General features: G+C 37.9%; 1 protein-coding gene across 7 annotated transcripts in view; it reads right to left on the bottom strand.

Moving 5' to 3' along the window:
* The window catches only part of LOC114251819 (dystrophin, isoforms A/C/F/G/H), a 480975-nt gene that overhangs the window by 58689 nt on the left and 399395 nt on the right, over positions 1 to 22891 (bottom strand). For all 7 annotated transcript variants that reach the window (XM_089728894.1, XM_089728893.1, XM_089728897.1 and 4 more), the window contains 3 exons: positions 16492 to 16636; positions 15420 to 15543; positions 8855 to 9021 (listed from right to left, as the gene is read on the bottom strand). In XM_089728894.1, the coding sequence (XP_089585020.1) occupies positions 8855 to 9021; positions 15420 to 15543; positions 16492 to 16636 (436 nt within the window). The remainder of the gene's footprint in view (positions 1 to 8854; positions 9022 to 15419; positions 15544 to 16491; positions 16637 to 22891) is intronic.

Here is a 22891-nt window from a genome sequence, read left to right on the forward strand (position 1 = left end):
ACGTATCCGCTCTCAGCGCGCTAACGAGCTCATGCTCCTAGACATCGTGGATCTCGGCGTAGTGAAGTGGATCAGGTATCGATACGATAAACAGAATTAATCGTATCAAAGCCTTAAAAACCCTTTTTTAAGTTTTCAGCAGCTTGTTTGAGCTGGTATCAGCAAACATATATATTTTTATTGCCCGTGTAGGCAGACGAGCAAACGGCCCATCCGATGGTGAGTGGTTACCGTCGCTCATCGAAGTCAGCAATGCTAGGGGCAGAGCTTAGCCGCTGTTTACCGTTTAATACTCTCCACAAGCCTCGTTTGAAGAAGATAACGTAAGATAGATCCTTAGTGAGACTACTTTCAGTGGCAGTAACAATGAAAGTCTTAATACTTGAAATTAATCACAACAAGGACTCGACTAATCCACTAGTTGTGAATACACATCACTAGCTCACGAATAGTGAAGTACTCTTCTTTAAAATCGTTTGTAAAATACAGAACCATACTATTTCTAAAAGATCCTAATGCATAGAAAGTTTATTCGAAACTCAGATGTTTATCTAAAGAGTTGCCGAGTAACTAACGTTCGCTTCGTTTTCCCGAGACAAAAAAAGAGATTAAAAAAATGATTATAACGCAATATATCGAAGCTTGTGACATATTAAGCTCATAATTTCATGAAGATTACAACAAGGCTTTTGACAGATTGAGTTCAATATGTAATTTTTAATATTTTGTACGTTATAAAAAAAAAACTTATTTTAAAGTAAATAAGCTACTTAATGTCATTGGGTGGGCATAGAAGGGTTCGGAGAGCTTACAAAACAAACAAAATCATTGAACATTTTAAATTAGCCAGACTCTTTAGTATTAAATATTACTATACTGGCAAACACGTTGTCAAGTCAAAATATTTTAAATTTAGAAGAAACATTCGTAGAATATCCCTTTTACCACGCACTAAGGACCGATTTTTCCAAATCCCACCTCTTATGGGCTGAAAGGGTGCGACTTCTTTAGTATCAAGATACCACTTTATAACTACGTTGTGTATTTTTTTATTTTTTTTTATTGCATAGTTGGGTGGACGAGCTCACAGCCAACCTGGTGTTAAGTTGTTACTGAAGCCCATAGACATTTACATCGTAAATACGCCACCCACCTTGAGATATAAGTTCTAAGGTCTCAAGTATAGTTACAACGGCTGCCCCACCCTTCAAACCGAAACGTATTACTGCTTCACGGCAGAAATAAGTAGGGTACCTACCCGTGCGGACTCAGAAAATGTCCTACCGACCCGTGTCTTTTTCAAAAGAAATAAATTATCTATAAAAAGCTATCGATACGAGTTTCAGCAGTGGCCATCACTAGCCGCGCTCATCGCAAGTGGTCGCGTCGCATAACGATGCCGATAACGAACCGCGTCGCATTGTTATCGATAAAATGCAAAACAGTATACGTGGTCGATAATCTTACAGCTGAATCGAGTCGTCCTAATTCACAATATTGTATCTAATCGAATCTTTTGAGCTTTAAGGCGACTATCAACACCTTGATAAGTTTTTTTAGTACAGATGCTTGGATGAAGAAGCTATAGTTACTTGGAAGACCCGACAAGCGTATTTGCAGTTGCACTGATATACTAAATTGCTTCCGAGTGACCAAAGTGAATTGAATACTAATATACTCTTTTGTTCCTCCTCCTTAATGATCCCTCAAAATGTGCAAAAAGAATTCCAGTGCAGTGAGTTGGATGTAGGTTATTTTTTAAGATTCAAGGATTACTGGTGGCCCGGAGGCTTTTCCAGTTTCACCAGGACAGGTGGGCGAGCATTGGCTCAGCCAGGAGGGTTGGAATTTGCTAACAGCTGCCCGAGCGCCCCCGAAGGAGAACTAACAACTCAAGAGCAGCTGCTTCGTGAATGAATCTACTACTGGATCGGAATCGCGACCCGCCGAAAAGATCCGGCGAGAAACTCCGCGAGCTGATGCACGGGTTAGGTTGCACGTCGAACTCTTTGTCGAGTTCTATGAGTACGGTTACCGGGATTGAATGTAGATTTAAATCTGTCATTAAAGACAGGAATGAGTCATATATCTATTCCAATTGTGATTGCTGATGTTAAGCGTTACACAATCTTTTTAAGCTAAAAACAGACTACACGACTACACCATAGTTTAACCTTATTGTCTTTCATAACTTGTTAATTATATTATTATTAAATTTATAATAATAATATTTTAAATTTTGATAATTCTTTTCAAATATTGTAGTCTTATGACCGTCGTATGTTAATAAAAATAACAAGCTCTTTATGCATAATTATAACGAATTGAAAAATATTTTTGTTTTAAATTTGTTTATTGACAAATCAATCTGTGTAGAATAATGATCGCTTTGACAACAAGATCTGCCTATTTCTGCCGTGAAGCAGTTATGCGTTTCGGCTTGAAGGGTAACTATACTAAGAACTTAGAACTCTTATCCAAAGATGGGTAGCGGCATTTACGTTGTAGATGTCTATGGGCTCCGGTAACCACTTAACACCAGGTGGGCCGTGAGCTCGTGCACCCATCTAAGCAATAAAAAAAATATTATAAAAAAAGCGAACGTAAAAATAAATCGTATTCTTATTCCGGCCCTGTCGGCGGACTCCGAGCCGCCACCAATCACGAACTTAGTTTGTTGGTGGACTCTAGTAATTAAAATAGTTGCTCTGATTTATTCCAGAAGAGAACTCCAACGTTTTATTCCGTCATTTCGATTGTTTTATTTTAATTTAGCATTCAAATTCCAATCTTAGAAGTGTTTTTTTATTTATTGCATTGATGTGTGGACGAGCCCATGACCCACTTGGTGTTAAGTGGTTACCGGAACCAATATACATCTACAACGTAAATGCCGCCACCCACCTTGAGATATGAGTCTAAGTATAGTTACGACGGCTGCCCCGCCCTTCAAACCGAAACGCATTTACTGCTTCACGACAGATATAGGCAGGTTAGTGGCACCTATCTGTGCGGACTCACTGGACTTCTTACCACCAGTAATTACGCAAATTATAATTTTCCGGCTTTTTTTTTACACGATGTTATTCCTTCACCGTGGAAGTCAATCGTGAACAATTGTTAAGTACGTATTTCATTAGCAAACTTGGTACCCGCCTGCGGGATTCGAACACCGGTGCATCGCTACATACGAATTCACCGGACGTCTTATCCTTTAGGGCACGACGACTTATACGTGAACAAACCTAGTTTTACATTAGCTTCAGTTATTACCCAAACAAATCTACGGCGGTCGGTTTTAGCTCACATATATTTTGTTTTGTCGATTGGATTGATCGGAATGACAATAATATTATGATACCACAGGGCCGGTTCCAAGATGAACCTGAGCGCAGCTGTCGGAATGTTTGTGTGGTTACAGTTATACTGATTTCGGAGTAACATGTTTTTTTTTATTAAACAAATAAATTAAATTTTATTAAGGCGGTAGGCAGCGGCTTGGCTCTGCCCCTGGCATTGCTGAAGTCCATGGGCGACGGTAACCACTCACCATCAGGTGGGCCGTATGCTCGTCTGCCTACAAGGGCAATAAAATAAAATAAAAAAATTAAAATATTGTATTTGTTATTAAAATTGAGTAAGCAGCGGAAGTAAGCGGTTTTTGAAAACTACATATGAGTAGAAACAGTTCTACCGGAGGTAGGATCTCTTGTGAGTCCGCACGGGTAGTTACCACCACCTCTATTTCTGCCGTTTCGATTTGAAGGGTGGGGCAGCCGTTGTAACGACTGAAAACTTAATGTTGTAATGTAAACTTAATGATTTAATGTATCTTTTATGCATTATTTATAAAAAATATTAGCATTGTGCACTTTTTCTCTATATTCTCTATAAGTGTGGAAAATTTCATACTCCTCCGTCCGCGCAATTTTCGTAAAAAGGGATACAAAGTTTTTGCTTCACGTATTAATATATAGATTTGCTAGCTGGCTGTCCAGCGTCACGATCAGCTACTGCTTATGGAACTCTTCGAAAAAGTGGCGCGACACGATGACCCTCTTATCGCAACCGTCTCTAACTGCACACGCGACCCAGACGAGGGGAACGCAAGGCTGCCGTTGCCAAAATGTCTTATCGGATCTGCTTTTAGTCTCCAAGCGTTGGTCATCGTTCTCGTCGAATATGATGAAGGGTTCGACACGCAACCTAGCCCTACTGAGTTTCTTATCGGATCTTCTCAGTGGGTCACGATTCCAATCCGGTGGTAGATTCAGCAAAGCACTGTTCTGGCTAAGGCTAGTGTTACAGAATCCTCTCAAGTTACGCCCGCGAGCTCACCTACCCGTCCGCGCGAATTTGGTATAGTCCCATAGACTATCAAAGGCTACGCGGAAAACATTTCGTTCTATGAGCATATCATCATGTCCCCGGAACATATGAGACACATACGGCAGGCATACAAAAAATTGACAATTCAATTAACGCTCAATAATTAATTTGTTTTATAATTTTCGAATAGTTATTGTTAATATAATTATAACAATTACAACTTATTTATTTCTCTCTTAAAGGTATGTATCTCTCTTAAAGGTACAAATACAAACGGAAATTAACCTTATAATTTATTTTGTAAGCCTTTGAAAAAGCTGAAGTCTGCAGGTTCAAAGATCTGTATTCCTGATCTCCAGGCTCCCTCATATATATCCATCAATCACATCATAGATTGTTAATAGTTATCCGTTTCCGTGTCCTGAACGACAAATCGATAAATTGTCTTTTTTATTTCATCAATGATATTGAACTGTATATGTCACTTGTAATCATAGAACTTACATTAACTACCCGTTTGTTCATTGGCCAACGGAAATGCATGAAATACTAAAACCCAGAATTTCCGAGAACCATTTCCCTTGAAGCACCGACGTACTATCAATTTACTGCATTCAGTTACAACACAACACAGCAGCTGTCAGCGTACAGACAGCGCTGACGTATAACGCTTTTGTATGTGTCTAGTCAGTGTAAACGCTACCGTTTATGCCCGACGATTTATCGTCCTACGAAATATCGTATGTAATAACATTAATAAAATTATACAAATATCTATACTATACTAATACTAATACTAATCTATACTAATATTATAAAGAGGAAAGATTTGTTTGTTTGTTTGTTTCGAATAGGCTCCGAAACTACTGGACCGATTTGAAAAATTCTTTTTCCATTAGAAGCCGACATTGTCCCTGATGAACATAGGCTATTTTTTTTTTTTTTTTGTTTCATGTGTGTTTTAATGTTTCCGAAGCGAAGCGAGGGCGGGTCGCTAGTTTAGTATAATTGGACATCGAACTGTATTATTATATTGATTGACCCATAAGCATTAGCTTTGCTACTTTCTTGGGTAGCGAATTGTTTGTGATACTTAACATTTAGGTAGGTACAGCAAACGTCCTTCGGCTTAACAAGTAGTAGTATTTTGACCAAATATTATGATACTAATGAGCAGGTAGCTCCTCAATGTAAGAATTGTATAAATAGTGAAATACGTTGCTAGCAGAGTGCAAGATGAAAGTAGTCGTGACTTTCAGAAAAACTATATACATAGTGGTATGTATTTAGTGAATCTATCTATCGAACCTGCAAGCTTATGCAACAGAGGCTCGCACGGGTCCCTGGGCCACGTCCGGTAGTACATGACACACGTCTCGCGACCAACCACGGTGACCTTATGTGGATCGTGAGATGTCTCCATGTGTGTATTAAGAGCGAGGCGTGCCCCGCGCTCTAATGTTGAGTATTACTGCACACTTCACAACACATTCTGCGCCAATCACATCATAGATTGTTAATTTACGTAGACAGTCTGATCATGTCTGTCCTGATATTAAGACACGAAAAGGACCCATTCAAACTACAGCCTCCGAAAATTAATAGCACCACCGATATTATGACGTTTTTTTTATATCGACCGTCGTAACCCGAATACCTTTTCCTCTATGGTATTTATTAGCCTAGAATGGCACCACGACACTCTTCCCACGGGTGTATATAGAATGAAAATGACTGTTTCTATTTAAGTCCAAGAATATTAGCTAGTGGTAATAACAGACAATAAACTAATAAATCCAACACACTAATTAAAAATTAAAAATTCTCACAATGGGTGGTGGTAACTTGCCCGGATAGCCACCTTGCCTAGTTCTGCCGCGAAACAATAATGCGCAACGGTTTCAACGGAAGGATAATCCTTTTACAATGCAATTGCATCTTCGAATTCATGTAATGGATTTTCTTACGATTGCGTGGTAAGTAAGTATCTACTTAGAAACACTGGTACCTTGGTATCGTCCGGCACAAGTACAGCGGCTGTCTTATTGTAAAAGAAAGACTTTTATAAATACGAATCACTTAAAACTAATAAAAAATAATTCCAGAGCTGTCCTATCTACTCCAGTACATATTCTTTGTACTAACTGCATTCAATAGGAACCGAAGGAGCGTGACGCCGCACTAATGAAGCTGTGCTGTGAGGATCCAACTATTCTTTAGCGTCCGGATTTCCGGTGCAATTAGAACAAGCCCAGCCTTGTGTAGGTACATGGGATCGCGCGCTCAACGTGCCCCACTTTGAATTATTTATTAGGAACAACGCCAGAAGAGAATAAAGTCGAATAAGTATAATATAAGTATTTAACATTAGCCAGTTAAGGGGCTATTCCAGTTTTGCCCGGACGGGTAGGTGAGCTCACGGGCTTAACCTAAGAGAATTTGCTACAACCAGTCCTAACAAGAGCATTGCTTCGCAGAATCTACCGGATCGGAATCGCGACCCATTAAGAAGATCCTTCGAATATTTGGTGGAGACAATGGTAAAACATTATTTCTACCCATTGCAAAATAATCTATCGAGTTTCTCTGTCAAAATATCACACTTTTTAAGTAAAGCAGCAATTAAAATCTATGAAAATATAGTATAGTAATTTTTTTATTGTGGGTGTACGACAGTTCACTTGGTTTGTAGTGGTTAAGGGGTCCATAGACATCAGGACGTATCAAGCGCATGCCGTCACCCATGTTAAGACACGTGATCGTAGTTTACCTACTAGATACTAGTAACTTGTAAATTGTAACTAGTAACTAGTAAATTGCTTCTTGTTGGAAATAGGCAGGATTACAATACTACCTGCCACGTGATCAGGACTAATGGTGGGTCGGGATTCCAAAGATCTTGATATCCTCCAAATGAAAGTAAGTGGTAAGAATCAGATAAATATAAAATATATATAAATCTGTGTGTGTCTATGTTTCCTATAGACTCCGAAACAGCTGGGCTGATTTCTATGAAATTTTGGCCTTCCGTTCCAATGAAGTTTGCCTACTATCAGATCAAATTCAAATCATAGATTAGCCAGCTCAGCGGGCCGGGTCTGACTTACTAAATGAAAAGTTATGAAGTTTATTTTCGTTAATTTATTTATTTATCGATTGAGCATAATTTAGAAAACGTAGTAAAGTTTTAGAAAATCGGAGAAAGATAGAAATTAATCTTTAAATATGTTTTTAACGCCATCTATACTTAGTTTTGTGAAACATCTTCGATAACTTTTATCGAGCGTGGCATTAACTATCACTAGAGTTGTTGCAAACCGAATATAGATGGCGCTTTCCTAGATTCCTGTTTTCCCATTCCAGTTTATTATTAGTTTAATAGGAAAAGTTTGCGACGCATAGAGTTTTACGTTTGAAACGTCGTAAAGATGTAATTGAATAAAATAACGACTTCACCTAAGTGGGATAAACGTGTCATAGAAGTGAGGGTTTTATTTGATCGACTGTATCGCTATTATTGCTTTTTAAAGCATCTTTCAGCGAAACATTAGCTTTAAAGCATGGGAAACAGTAGAACTTAGGTTCCTATTTTAATGTCAAAAACGGTTTTGAAGACTGAATGTTTAACCCTTAAGTCTGGCTATATTTCGTTCAAGATCACAACGGAAAAGTTTTTATCATTTTGCGTCAACATCAGCGTTTTAAATTTACTATCGACTCGAGCATGTTGGCAAAGTACATAATAAGATATTATAGTTCACACAGAACCCCATTAAATAAATAATATAACAGTTTTAAAAACAAAACATGCACGCTTTCGTCACTTGCTAGATAATCACTGTGTTTAACTATAAGTGTGTTGTGATTTTTTTAGTTATAATAAAGTATTCTACTTTTTAGTTCGATTCCAGAGAAGGAACCCAAGAAAGGCTATGGAAACTATATCTTAGGAAGACAGCTGGGGCGTGGCACAAGGCACTACCGTATTTTCAGTGTAAGTCCTGAAGTTTCTGATTAGGAAAATCGGAAATTTTAAATTATTGTTTTGTAATCTGTCCTTGATAAGTGCGCGATGTTTCAAGCCAATTCGACCTTTAGTGTGGGTGAAAATGGCCATCAAAGATTCATAAATATTACCGAGGTAATAAAGCCCTGTTAAAATACATAATATGACGATAACTTAAATACACTCAGCGGCTTTAGACACTTCACTACATAGTATAAACCAAAGTCGCTTTCTCTGTTCCTATATCCCTATGTATGCTTAAATTTTTAAAATTACGCAACGGTTTTTTTTAATAGATAGTGATTGAAAAGGAAGGTTTATATGTATAATAAAATCCATTAAATAGTGGAGAAATCAATAATAAATTACAGTTTCCTAGTCTATACTAAATTTATGCCGCAATAAGCGTTTATTTTAAAAAATAAAACAACATCGTTGAAATTTTCGTTAAAGACCCGAGCGGAGCCGGAGCGGTCCGCTAGTCTTATAAATAAAGGTAAGCTTTAGTTCTAGACATACCTGTACAGCATCATCCAAGCACCTGCCCCACGCGTCGCTGCGGTCGACCAGGGTGTTCCACTTGTCAGCGAGCTTGGCCACCTCGCGGCGGATCGAGCGGGCCAGCTCGCGGGCCTGTTCCTCAGCAGACCGGTAGCCGCGAGAGTCGCCTTCGCTGTCTCGAGATGCTGAAAGGTTTATTAGATTAGGAAAAAATGCTTATTGGGTTTTCTTTAACAAAATATTATTATTTTTTTGCTTAGATGGGTGGCGAGCTCACAACCCACCTGGTGTTCAGTGGTTACTGGACCCCATAGACATTTACAAGTTAAATGCGCCACCCACCATGAGATATAAGTTCTAAGATCTAGTACAGTTACAACGGCTGCCCCACCCTTCAAACCGAAACGCATTACTGCTTCACGGCAGAAATAAGCGGGGTGGTGATACCTACCGGCGCGGACTCACAAGAGGTCCTACCAACAGTAATTACGCAAATTATAATTTTGCGGGTTTGATTTTTATTACACGATGTTATTCCTTCACCGTGGAAATCAATCGTGAACATTTGTTGAGTACGTATTTCATTGAGCCAGTGCCATTCATTGCTCATATATTTTTGCTAAACTAGCTACCACTGCCTTAATATTGCTAATTAGGCTAATTTTGATGGTTTTGTTGCATGGCCGTATTTACCCTAGGGCTAAAAGGGCTATGGCCCGGGGCATCTGGTGGTGAGGGGTGGAACAAACCGGAGCGCATTACGTTAAGTTTTGTTTGGACTTTGTGAGCCTGAAGTTTAAATAATTTTATTTTCTAGTTAAAAGATTTTTTGGAACGAAGTTCCTTAACTGGGAAATAACATCCGTAACGTAAGATTTTTATTAGTAATGCACACAGTGTACGACTTAACTTTGTAATAACGTACAAAAAATAACATATTATTTTTATTATATATTTTTTATAAATCATTGTGAATAAAATAAAGTTGATAACTTTGTAAAGTAGTTTTTATTTATTTTTATCAATAAAAAATGTAAACCCGAATAATTATTTTCTTTATACCTCGAATAGAACTTAAAATTATTAATTTTTTTATAATAAGAAACTTCATTCCTATCCGGTGTCCCACGACACAACACATTTTTTTTAATAATTTGTAAGATGGGAAACTTTATCGACCGAGAGCACTGAATCTTCTTCATCCTCCCCTCATCTTGGAGGTCGTGAACACGTCCTATGTAATTATTTATTTTAAAAACTTAAACTTTAATAACTCATTGTGCCTGCGTATTGGCAAACGCAAAAAACAGGAATTAATACAATTTTTTTTTTAAGTTGGGTGGACGAAGCATTCTGTAGTTAAGTTAACACTATATTGGCCGCGAGTCCATAGACGTAGTGAGATCCGGGTCGATTTGTCAGTTGGCGTGTAATGACCGTATGATTCTTCAAATGTTTTTTTTTATGATTGAAGGATTACTGGTGGCCCGGAGACCTTTCCAGTTTCACCAGGACAGGTGAGCGAGCAAAGGCTCAGCCAGGTCTTCAAATGTTGTCAATTGATACATGGTATAGAGATCGTGGTTTTTTTCTGTCAGCTCTCTACAACATAACTAACAAACTTAAAAGCTTTAAGCGTCCCGCCGCGTACTCCAACGGATGCTTTAGCTTCTGGAGCGTGAGTAGCCTCCGCGACGAGGCCGTAGATTTAATAATTATGTCGTCGTTTCCCGAGCGAAAATTCACTCGGCTCTAGATGGAGTTAGTGATTTTTTTTCGAGTTATTTCATGAGACTCGCGGTAATGATTTTTATAAACTGTTTTTGAATTTTTATTTTGTAACGATGATATATTTAGCGCATGTTTCAGCACGGGCGAATTGTGGTATGCCTTCATCGATTTACTTTATTTTATAATTTGCGTAATTACTGGCGGTAGGACCTCTTGTGAGTCCGCACGGGTAGGTACCACCGTGAAGCAGTAATGCGTTTCGGTTTGTTGCAGCCGTTGTAATTATATCTCGTATATATCGTAGAACTGATATCTCAAGGTGGGTGGCGCATTTACGTTGTAGATGTCTATCGGTTCCAGTAACCACTTAACACCAGTTGGCTGTGAGATCGTCTACCCATCTAAGCAAGCAATAAATAAAAAAACTTTGTTTGTTAGGGGACAAACTTCGAATGAATCTCACGTTAGGTGTTTACTGGACACATTGACATTACAGTTTGAATTCTACCAACAATATTGAGACACCAGATCGAATGTAGGATTGTAGTGCAAGATGCAAAAGTTTTATCCATCGAACCGACAATATACCTAATTAGTAGATATAGAGGAATATTTCTTTTACTACATTTTGTCCTACTGAATCCAGTCATCGATACAAACGTATAAAATCTAACCTAGATTACAACCTAAAAATGAGTAGGATTCAATCGAGAAATTAACGGTTTTTCTTTTAAAAGAACTATTTGAAAAACTCTTAGTCGAATGGCGGCGGCGTGTCGCTACGTTTTCAATATTTACGACCGCACCAATGACCGTAACGGACGCGTTTACCGCCAAAACCAGGGCGGGCCCGCTTTTATCGATAAAACATCGATTCCTGGATATTATTTTTATCGAAACTGTAGTTTATAGCCATTGTTTCAGTACGCTCCGTTAAGGGCGGTTCGTTGTTCAAATTGCGGGTAGTTTTGTACCACCATTCCGCCTATTTCCACCACGAAGCAATCATGCGTTACAATTTCAAGATTAGGAGAACCGTTATTAAAACACACTTAATGCTTTGAGCTCTTGTGTGATGGTGTTAAAGTCGTGACGTTCTTTGTGGAAGTTGTTCGTGAAAATATATTGACGTACATAATTTCTCTTACCGAAAATTATTTATAGAAATTACAGAAACGCAATCACGCTCCTGTGGTGATTATTGCCAGCTATCAGCATAGGTAGGAAAAAAAAGCAATATAAATTCTCGTGTGCAAACAAATATTGATTTCTATTTATATACTCGGAAGACAGACTGGTTGGACGGATAGATAGATTATCTTAAGCGCGGTATATTCAAAAGTTCTTGAAATTGTGGTTAGCGCGATTCAAGCTTTCATTCGCCGATACCTAACGTTACACAGAGAAAGAAACTGATTTTGAGATTTGCAACAGATCGCAATCAAAACGTATTTTGTTTTAGTGAGATTATATAGGCACTCCACGCAGACACGAATTTACCAAAACAAAAGGCATCCAAAATTCAATTCGTGTCATACCGTGAAAGCTTCGTAAATCTAACATAACAGTATCAAGTTCAGATGCGCGCACGTACGGGCTGGTCTAAACAAACTTTCGTTATTCGACAGCTTCACTTCAGATATTCATAAGCGCCTTCACACGTCGGGGCTATTCCTGCAGCCCATATCAAATATTATGAAGTAATCGTGGCCTAAAGTTATGAAGTCGTCTTGGCCTAAAGGATAAGACGTCCGGTGCATTCGTGTTGAGCGATGCATCGGCGTTCGAATCTCAGGCAGGTACCTACCAATTTTTCTAATGAAATACGTACTCGACAAATGATCACGATTGACTTCCACGGTGAAGGAATAACATCGTGTAATAAAAATCCAACCCGCAAAATTATAATTTGCGTAATTACTGGTGGTAGGATCTCTTGTGAGTCCGCGCGGATAGGTACCACCGCCCCGACTATTTCTGCCGTGAAGCAGTAATGCGTTTCGGTTTGAAGGGTGGGGCAGCCGTTTTAACTATACTGAGACCTCAGAACTTATATCTCAAGGTGGGTGGCGCATTTACGTTGTAGATGTCTATGTGCTCCAGTAACCACTTAACACCAGGTGGGCTGTGAGCTCTTCAACCCATCTAAACAATAAAAAAAAAGAACCAAAAGGTTCCAACTCAAACACACATCACCTTCAGTCGATCCTACCAGAGCTAGCGTACATATGTGTCCAGGCCGTATGCGATGGCGCCGGCCGGCTGCTCTGCACTAAAGTCCGACTGCTCTACACTGAGTTCCGACTGAACTGCAGTGATTGAAACGTCGACGTCACGGAATTCGCAATTACCGGCCGCCGGGCTCGTTCTAATTACGTTCGGCCCGCCCGTTCGATTCCCAGCTCGTTAACCGATCATTGTTTTAATTGTACGTCATATATATTATACTAGCGGCCCGATCCGGCTCCGCTCGGGTCTTTAACAAAAACGATATTTGAGGTTGTTTTATTTTTTTAAATAAAAGAACACTTATTGCGGCATAACTATAATAGTTAGACATATGCTGTCCTGACACTTTTTGTAAATAATAATGTGTTCTACAAAATCGTAGTACATTAGTTTATTCTATCATCAATAGTTTTCGATGGACACGCGATGAAAAGAATATTTTAGGTACTTTTTTTACACCTTGGGTTACATTATTGAAGTTTTAGTAAGGGTCCCTAATTTTTTTCACTCGGGAATAGTGTCCAAGCAGTGAAAGAATTTTTCAAATCGGTTCAGTGGTTTCGGAGCCTATTCATTGCAAACAAACAAAAAATCTTTCTTCTTTATAATATTAGTACAGAAGTATAGACTGGCTTTTGCCCGCGACTTCGTTCGCGTGGAATAATTACTTTGGCGTAACGCGAAATTTTACCGATGCGACTTAATTTATGTAAGAAGTTTGAATATTTTTGAATAATAGGATGTTAAGGAGCTATTTAAGGAATCAAAATCACGGTTTTTAACTGACTTCGAAAGAGGAGGTTATCAATTCGGAAAAAAATCCTAATTTTGAAACATTCTTTATTGGTGCTCCGCTTGTAATGATCTTAGCATGTTATATAGCCTATAGCCTTCCTCGATAAATGGGCTATCTAACACTGAACACTGAACACTATTGTAACTTACACTATATAAACTTTATCGGTTTCTGGTCAGTTAAATATGAATTATTTTCAATAGTTTTCCCTAAACTATATATATATATATCAGATTTTTTACATTTGAATTTCAATCCTTTCGAGAGTGATGAACTTTCATATTCACTTTCAAACCCCAATTCACCTTCTTAGGGGTAAATAGTTTTTTTCACGTAAAATGGAGTTCACACCGTATATTCATGTTGATCAATTGAGTTGTTAAAACGTACAAGCATGACACACTGACTTTCGCATTTTTTCGCATTTTTTAATATTAAGTAGGTATGGATAAGCTATTGTGATACAAAATAATTCGACGTCCAGTAACATGGCAACACTGGTGACGTCATATCGCGTCACGATGACGTCAACAAGTCGAGGCACTAAGTCGAGGCCGACCCTTTGCCCTGTCGAACCGGAAGAGTCCGACTTAGCTTAGAAAATAATAATGGCTTATATCTTTGTTACTTTGGTTGTGTTTATTTTGTTGTTTACTTTTTTTTCTTTTTTTTCCTACCTATGCTGATAGCCCCGTGAGGCTTTTTTTTTATTGCTTTGATAGGTGGACGAGCTCACAGCCCACCTGCTGTTAAGTGGTTACTAGAGCCCATGGACATCTACAACGTAAATGCGCCACCCACCTTGAGATATAAGTTCTAAGATCTCAGTAGAGTTACAACGGCTGCCCCACCCTTCAAACCGAAACAAATTACTGCTTCACGGCAGAAATAGGCAGGGCGGTGGTACCTACCCGCGCGGCCCAAGGCTATATCAGCTTCTCCTTGACGTGTAGGTGAGCTCACGGGGCTCAAACCGGGAGTGTTGCAAACACTGGCCCTAGCAAGAGCCGTGCTTCACAGAATCTACTACCGGATCGGAAACGCGACTCACTGAGAAGATCCGGCGAGAAACTTAGTGGGCTCTGTCTGTGGGTTAATTCACTCGTCGAGCCCTTCGTCGCTAGCGACGGGTTCGACGAGGACGGTGATCGGTTACTTTGTTATCTCGTAAACCGTACACTAGAGTAGATTTCGTTCTTATATTGTTTAAAGGAATCTTATTCCTCGTACAAAGATATATTAATAATTGTTTAAGGTCCGTACTCAATGTATAGTACAGATCCGTGCGTTTGTCGCGTGTGATATACAGATATCAAATGACAACAATCAGAGCGGAAGATCGAGAGTCTGTTGTGCATATGTGACACAAACAAATTTGCATATTGATATATTATTGAGTAGGTACTGATTGATACCTATGCAAAACACTTTACGTCTCTAGGGGGTTGTGATTACATTATTTAACATGGGAAGGACGTGAGCTCGACCTTTCTAATACAGTGATGAAAATCGTAGAAATATGTAATTATTTGCTCTATACCTTGGAGGTTTTATTCTCAGTAAGAATTGTGTCCTTTTGTCTTGCATTCGATTTTTGTCATGTTTGGGGAAAAAATTATGAACATAAGTATAATATTTACTACTAAATGACAGTGACTGTTGAAAAATCTCCTTCTTCGGACGAGGTATACAAAAAGTCCTTAGCTATGAGAGTGGTTTGGTTGTACCTTTGACATTGTTAATGACTATAAGCGACGTCTAGGATTCAGCGGGTCGTATATTATAAAACATCTTATTATCAACATTAAAAAAAGGGAATTAACTCACGTTCAGTATCACTGGTGTCGGAGAGAGGTGGTTCGTTGGCGATGTACTGCCTTCCGCTGAGGAGGTTGCTCTCCACCACTGGACGCTTGTCTTCCAACTGTCTCCTGAAGGCGCGATGATCATCCTTTAAGAAGAACAAAAAATACACTCGTTAAATTTTCATCAAACTCTTTCTTTTGGAAATAAAATACAGAAAAAAAATGTGGCAGGGATTAGGTCGGTGGTCCTTCATTTAGAGTCGTGCGATAAAATCCCTCCGGTTCTGCACTAATACATGAAATATTTCAGAAAGTAATCATCCTTATACCTTAAAAGTACATTTACCCTTGAAGCCTTTTAGCGCCGCGTAGCAAAAAACATCCCAAAATCACCTGTCATTTGTTTTTCCCGCGCAAACAGGCGTCGGCCATTTCGTGCTATCATCCGTACGCTTAATGGCGGCAAATATAGCTCGTGATTTAATACGTTCGCAAGCTCAGATATTAGAACGAACGCCACGGAATTGTTTATTATCACATGCGACATTCTGTTTTGCCTTGTTTTAATATGTTTTTGGGGTTTTCCAGCTGGAGATAAATTAAGGATGGTTTGCCGACAAAACTTTCAAGGTGAAGAGATACGGACATTTTAAGTTTACCCCGTTTTTTGTTAACTAGTTAGTCTGGTAAATACGCTTATGATAATAAAAAAATGATGATGCTACCTCGATTGTACTCTCGGGCTAGTGGTTAGTGAATCTGACTACAGCAAGCGGATAAAACAAGAAAATACCTTATATCAAGGAATTTTACGAGGTATCGAGTTTATAATTGATGAGAGAATGTTAAGTAGTTAACTCTTGTTTTCATGTTCTTTTCAATTATTATTTTTTTGTCGTACTGTTAACATTTAAATTTGACCTATTTTTCCGCTGTTTGTAAAATTGCTGTAACATGTCATAGTGTGTTATAAGAGATTGCTGTACATGCCTGTAACTGGCTTACATATCACTACTTAATTTTATACATGTAAATTTTAAGCTTGAATGTTTTGTGTGTATTGCTGTTGGTGTCTAAATAAATAAATAACATACTTGCTGCTTCAGGAGGGCGGTGAGGTCTCCCCTCGGAGGTGCTAGAGCGTTCAATTCTGTCTCTTTCCTGATGACCCACTCAGTTAACTCCCGGAGAGACAGCAGCAATGCGGACCAATGTTCGGCGTTGCTCTCAAGGCGGTTTCTGCGGACAAAAAACATTTGTGATTCAGAGTTATCTCATTTAACATAACTTATTTTTAAGTAACCTGTAATGAACAGACGGAAGCCCATAATTTTATTGCCTTTATGGGCAGGTGGGTGCACAACTGTCATGTGGCTATCAGGCAACATGATATGGATGGTATTACCTTAATACATTGCGTTGAAGTCGCCATTGTATTGTACAACAATTGTTATCCCAATAGTCTAGAATCTCGTAATCCACCTTTCTTTTCATTAGTTATTTTCATCACAGATCATTAAGCCCCTCTCTAAGAAGGGTTGACTCAAGGTAATTGGATCAACCGTCAAAACATTAAGCCGTATCATATGATAGCGTGTATATAATAATATTATGTTGTGTCGACGGCACTAAGCAGGACAATGGAGAAAAAGGATAATCTTTAAACAGAACCCGCAGCCCGCGATCCTCATATTTCAGAATAATTTACTCTCTTCACGAAACATACTATGGTTTGAAATTTCCAGTAAAATAAACCATGTTGAGTCCTTGGAGTGTGTTCAGAATGTAGCTTCAAAACTTGGCTGCGAGCTCGCAGTGTGTAAAAGTAAAACCCGAGATTTTAGAACGTAGTGAGGGGCTCTGCGTCGATGAATTTTATTCGATAATTGAATTATTTTTATAATAAAAATTAAATATCGATAAATTGTCTGAAATACAGAGTAACTAACGTGTCATTGATCCGCTATCGCTCGAAATAAGGAAGATTTGAAGACTTTATAGAACTGTTTTAATATAAATAATACTATTAAAATTATAACGTTTTCCTAATGGACAAGCTAAAAATCTTTCCATAAATATGAACATATATTTTTCTGTAAATCGCAAGCTAAAGACAAATGAGTCGTCTATTATCAAAGGTGGCAATCTGTGCATTTGGACAAAAAAAAATTATTGATATGTCAATACAGATTGATTTGAATATAATCGTCTCCTTCAAAGAATACGGTTCAAAACCTGCATTAAATAAAGGTTAATAGTTAACCTGTTATTTATCTAAGATGTCGTTCCGAAGAGTTTTGTGACTGCCGATGGAATACAAAGTCAATAATTCGTTTTTCTGATTTACCAATCATTGTCCAAAAGTCAGATTGCCGCCTTTGATAATAGTCGACTCAAATAAGAGTGGTGGTACAAAATCGTGCGGCATTCGCGTTGTAAGCATCGCCACAACACTAGCTTCATTATTACTGAGTTTATAGTATTTAATATAATTTAAGACGGAAACTTTGTAGACGCATATATACATAAAAATACATAAAATATTTTTCTTAACGAAAAAAAAAGTGCCGATAACAATATACAACATTCATATTTGAAGATCATTAACTAGAATCAAAAATATTAACTATCATTTAATAATTATTTAAATTAAAATACATAATTAAACAATTTCATGAATAACTAAGAGCCATTTCGAGGGCTAGTGCGGGAGCTATCGATGTTTATTGCTAATTTAAATGTAAAGAAACTATATTTCTTTATAGTACATTTGTACAGTGCTCTATAGCTCCTATGTAATAATATAGATGGCGCTGTCGATAATGGTGACATAAAATAAATAAATATATTTGGTCTATAATTATAATAGGTATCTCACCTGAAAACAAAGAAACGACATTCAAAGTCCACCACTCTCAATCCGTTATAATAATTATCCAATTTAATTTAGTAACAATATGGCAGTTGTCATCTCATTCAATATCAATGTATGTCACCATTATCGACAGCGCCATCTATATGATTACATATTATTAAAAATATAATAGTTTTAAAATCTCGCCGTGAAGGCAAAATGAGCTTTCTTTAAAACTGACATCGTAAGAAAATCAAAAATTATTATGAAGATTTTAAATCTTTAATACAATTAGATATACCTGCTGGCGAGATGTTAAGGAGCGTAATTCAAAAACTTGGCACAGAGTCTGTTCAGCCGGGGCTCTGTTCAAACTATGTACATTCCGTAGTTCAGTAATGAGATTGTATCGATAATTTGTAAATCTTATATTATGAAATATTAATAGGTGAAGCAAAAACTGTGTACCTCTTTTTACGAAAATTGCGCCAACGGAGGAGTATGAAATTTCCCACACTTATAGAGAATGTAGAGAAGGTGCACAGTGTTAATATCTTTTTTTTATTATGCATAAAAAATACATTAAATCAATAAAAAAAACATTACACACACTGCCATGTATTTGACACAACACATACATATAAATTACATAATAATATTTGTTTATTGTTTAATTTTTCTTATGACTTTTAGTCTGTTGTCATATTGAGAATAGATCAATATTGCTTGTCTTTAAGATTATTTATCTATAGTTTTGGCGGAATCTGTGATTATATTATAGAAGTTTAATAGTGTTTGACTAAAGAACTAAAATAATGCTTAAACATAAAATTTCAAATAATTATAGTCGAATTTCGACTACTGCGCGACCACTAGTATTATGAAATTCACCAATGTCGCGCGTCGCTACCTGCGCTTTGACCCGCGTATAAAATTTATTTTTGATCGATTCAAATGAAACCTTTCCGTATTACTTCTTGTTTAATTCAAACTACTGAATACTGTTACTGGTGGTAGGACCTCTTGAGAGTCCGCGCGGGTAGGTACCACCACCCTGCCTATTTCTGCCGTGAAGCGGTAATGCGTTTCGGTTTGAAGGGTGGAGCAGCCGTTGTAACTATACTTGAGACATTCGAACTTATATCTCAAGGTGGGTGGCGCATTTACGTTGTAGATATCTATGGGCTCCAGTAACCACTTAGCACCAGGTGGGCTGTGAGCTCGTCCACCCATCTTAGCAATAAAAAATAAATAAAAAACTAATTAATTACGGGACTGGTGCTAGTTGATTTTTGACATTTCTGCAGGTAGGGAGGGAGCCACGTTCACGAGTCGTCTAGCTGGTTACCAGACCTCATAAGCATCATGACGTGAATGTCACCACCCGTCTTGACAAAGGAAGGTTTTGAAATATTAATCTTGATGTGACGGTTGTCCTACTCTAAAACGAAGACTACCAGTGAGGACTCACAATACTCAGTAGCACGAGTAGAGGGTAGTTTGAACTATTGAATACGAGAGCTTAAGGAACACCACTGGTATTACTACCACGGTGATTAATTACGACTTTTGATTGTATTACATGAGCGAAGATAGAGTGAGTCTTTCGGAATGACTGAGTGCATAGTAAGTAATTACATAACTGTCAGATGTCATTAGATAACTTAGACATAGAATTAGTGAGAAGACGTGTAATGGAAAAGTTACTGAATTCGTTTTAGCTCATTATAGTAAGACTTTTTGGCGGGAACGCGAGGGGTGAAGTTGTGTGATTTGTTTTATTTTGTCTATTTAGCCTTTCTTCAGGCTTAAATGTGTAATAATGGTGGTTTATAAGCTGTTTAACATCTGTGAAAGTGCACAATTGTGGGAAAATGAAACAAAGCCACTGGACGTAACTTCTCTGGATCCTCCAAAAAGTCCACTGAAAAAGTCTCAGTAAATGACCACCATTTTACTGAGATTATATTTCATCCCATATCATCTCATTTCATTTCATATGATTTCATTTCATTTCATTTTATAATATAATATAATTTTTCATATAAAATATTAGGCTGTACGGTATGGTACCTTTACCTTTCCAATTGGAAAAATAAAACTACTACTACTCTTTATAATAAATAATAATACTTAACATCTCACGTTTAAGTCTCATTACTATTGTAGTGATGTATTTAAGCAACTAACTGCACCAAGTTTCACATTTGAAATAATCTCGCAACATTTAAATTTTAAAATGGCAAGCTTAAACTCGGAAGCATCAAGCAACCAAAGTATTTTTCAGTCGGTTCTATGAAACGTGAAGAGTGCTCAGAAATGCTCACGGCAATATCATTTTATCGAGTAGACGATTGACTTTATGGCTTTACTACGAAGTCCCATAGACGTCATAAGCGAGACTAACGCCGCCTTCAGATGTTAACAGTAGCAGTTTTGAAGTCGTCGTAGCCTAAAAGATAAGACGTCCGGTGCATTCGTATGTTGCGATGCACCGGTGTTCGCATCCCGCAGGCGGGTACTAATCTTTGTAATGAAATACGTATATAATAAACTAGCGACACAAAAAAAAAAAGTAGCCTATGTTCATCAGGGACAATGTCTGCTTCTAATGACAAAAGAATTTTTCAAATCGGTCCAGTAGTTTCGGAGCCTATTCGAAACAAACAAACAAACAAATCTTTCCTCTTTATAATATTAGTATAGAGTATAGATGTTCACGATTGACTTCCACGGTGAAGGAAAAATATCGTTTAAAAATCAAACCAGCAAAATTATAAATTGCGTAATTACTGGTTGTAGGATCTCCGATCTCACAGCCCACCTGGTATTAAGTGGTTACTGGAGCCCATAGACATCTACAACGTAAATTCGCCACCCACCTTGAGATATAAGTTCTAAGATCTTAGTATAGTTACAACGGCAGCCCCACCCTTCAAACCGAAACGCATTACTGCTCTTCTACTCGTTCTGTGAATCTAACATGACCCCTAGAGGTCATTAGAATAGGTAGAAAAAAGACGTAACAGATGAGACATGCGATACAGCCCGAGTAATACTACATCACTTCGGGGCTGTGTTGATCTGCCCTCTCCTATACGCTTATCTAAAGTTCTATACTTAATATTATAAAGAGGAAAGATTTGTTAAGCACAACGTGTGAATGTGTTGAACGCGAGCTACATAGTAGGCGTAGTGAGGGTGTCAGGTTATTTTCGTTACGGAATTTCTTGATTCAGTCGCTGCGCTCAAAGTCCGCGATAAAATCTATGCAATAACTTAAAAATAAAAATAAATAAAAAAAACCTGGCCGCTAGTACTGTATATTCATGTACATTACCCGAACGAAGTAGTAGCGACGTGGTCTCGTCTCTCCGCCTCTACGTAGAGCGTTACGAGTGTTTAATTGCAGTTTTTGTGTTGAACAAAATAAATAGGTTTTTATTTACTCAATGCTTAAATGAAGGAAAGTTGTATCACATACAAAAATATATTCTAATGACACACGACTTTGTACTCATTCGTTTAATGCTGGCCATTCATGATGCGTAGTATGTTGAACCCTTAGAGTATAAGCTAGTTAGCTTGCTTATGTGTACTCTAAGATTGAACCTCTCTATATTGAACACATTTTAATTGTTTGAATTATTAACTTTAAATGTGTTAATGATTGATATTGTGAATTTCCTTGTCCATCTGTTACTGTTAACTACGAAACTATTTTTGCCCTTGTCAATGTTAATGACGAAATAGTCATGACAGCGACTTCACAAGTTACACATACCCTCAAATTTAAATTGTGCCAATAAAACAACAACCCATAAAACATTACGAAACTATATTTTCTATCTACCGCCGCAGAACGTAAAAGCTCAATAAAGTGCTTCCGAAAGCTATCTCACGCTTTATACGGCGCTGAAATCACTAAACGGAGCTTTTACTGCGCCACGCATGCAGATCGCTTTGTGACGCGTCTACAGTGCGAGCGGCTAGCGGGAGTGACAGCGTTTTTCGGGTCGTTGACTTATAGAATCCCGATGGTTCTAGGCTGACACTGGTCAATCGCCACGTCCTGCCTATTCATAGCAATCATACACTCGGAGTTGAAGGGTGGGCGAGCCTATTTCCATATTACATATATCACAAATTAAATGTGACATGGCAAAGATTTTTCAATTTATTTTACACTAGTGACCCGCCCTCGCTTCGCTTCGGAAACATTAAATTTTATTATTGAATAGTTGAGTCCCACGATGCGATGTTACCCGTGGTTATTGTCGTATCGCAGGTGATGTCGCGAGGCGAAGCTAGTCTAAAAAAAGCCGGAACAAACAGACAGACAGACAAAAAATGTAAAAAATGTTATTTTGGTGTATGTACCGTATATATATTCATATTCATGTAGTAAAAAGCGGTTATTACAATATTACAAACAGACACTCCAATTTTATTTATATGTATAGATTCTCTGTTATATTATGTGTCGCACTCACGAGCTCTATCCCAGATAGAGGCTTATAGTTTTATGAGAATTGTCAAGATCTATATCGGTGTGCTACTTCTTTTTTTTTTGCGACAATTTGATGATTCACATTTTACGTTTAAAAAGTTACAAAAAAGAATTGATTTGTGGATAGCAG

Source organism: Bombyx mandarina, chromosome 07 (genome assembly GCF_030267445.1).
Source record: "Bombyx mandarina strain Sakado chromosome 07, ASM3026744v2".
NCBI classification, from domain to species: Eukaryota; Metazoa; Arthropoda; class Insecta; order Lepidoptera; family Bombycidae; genus Bombyx; species Bombyx mandarina.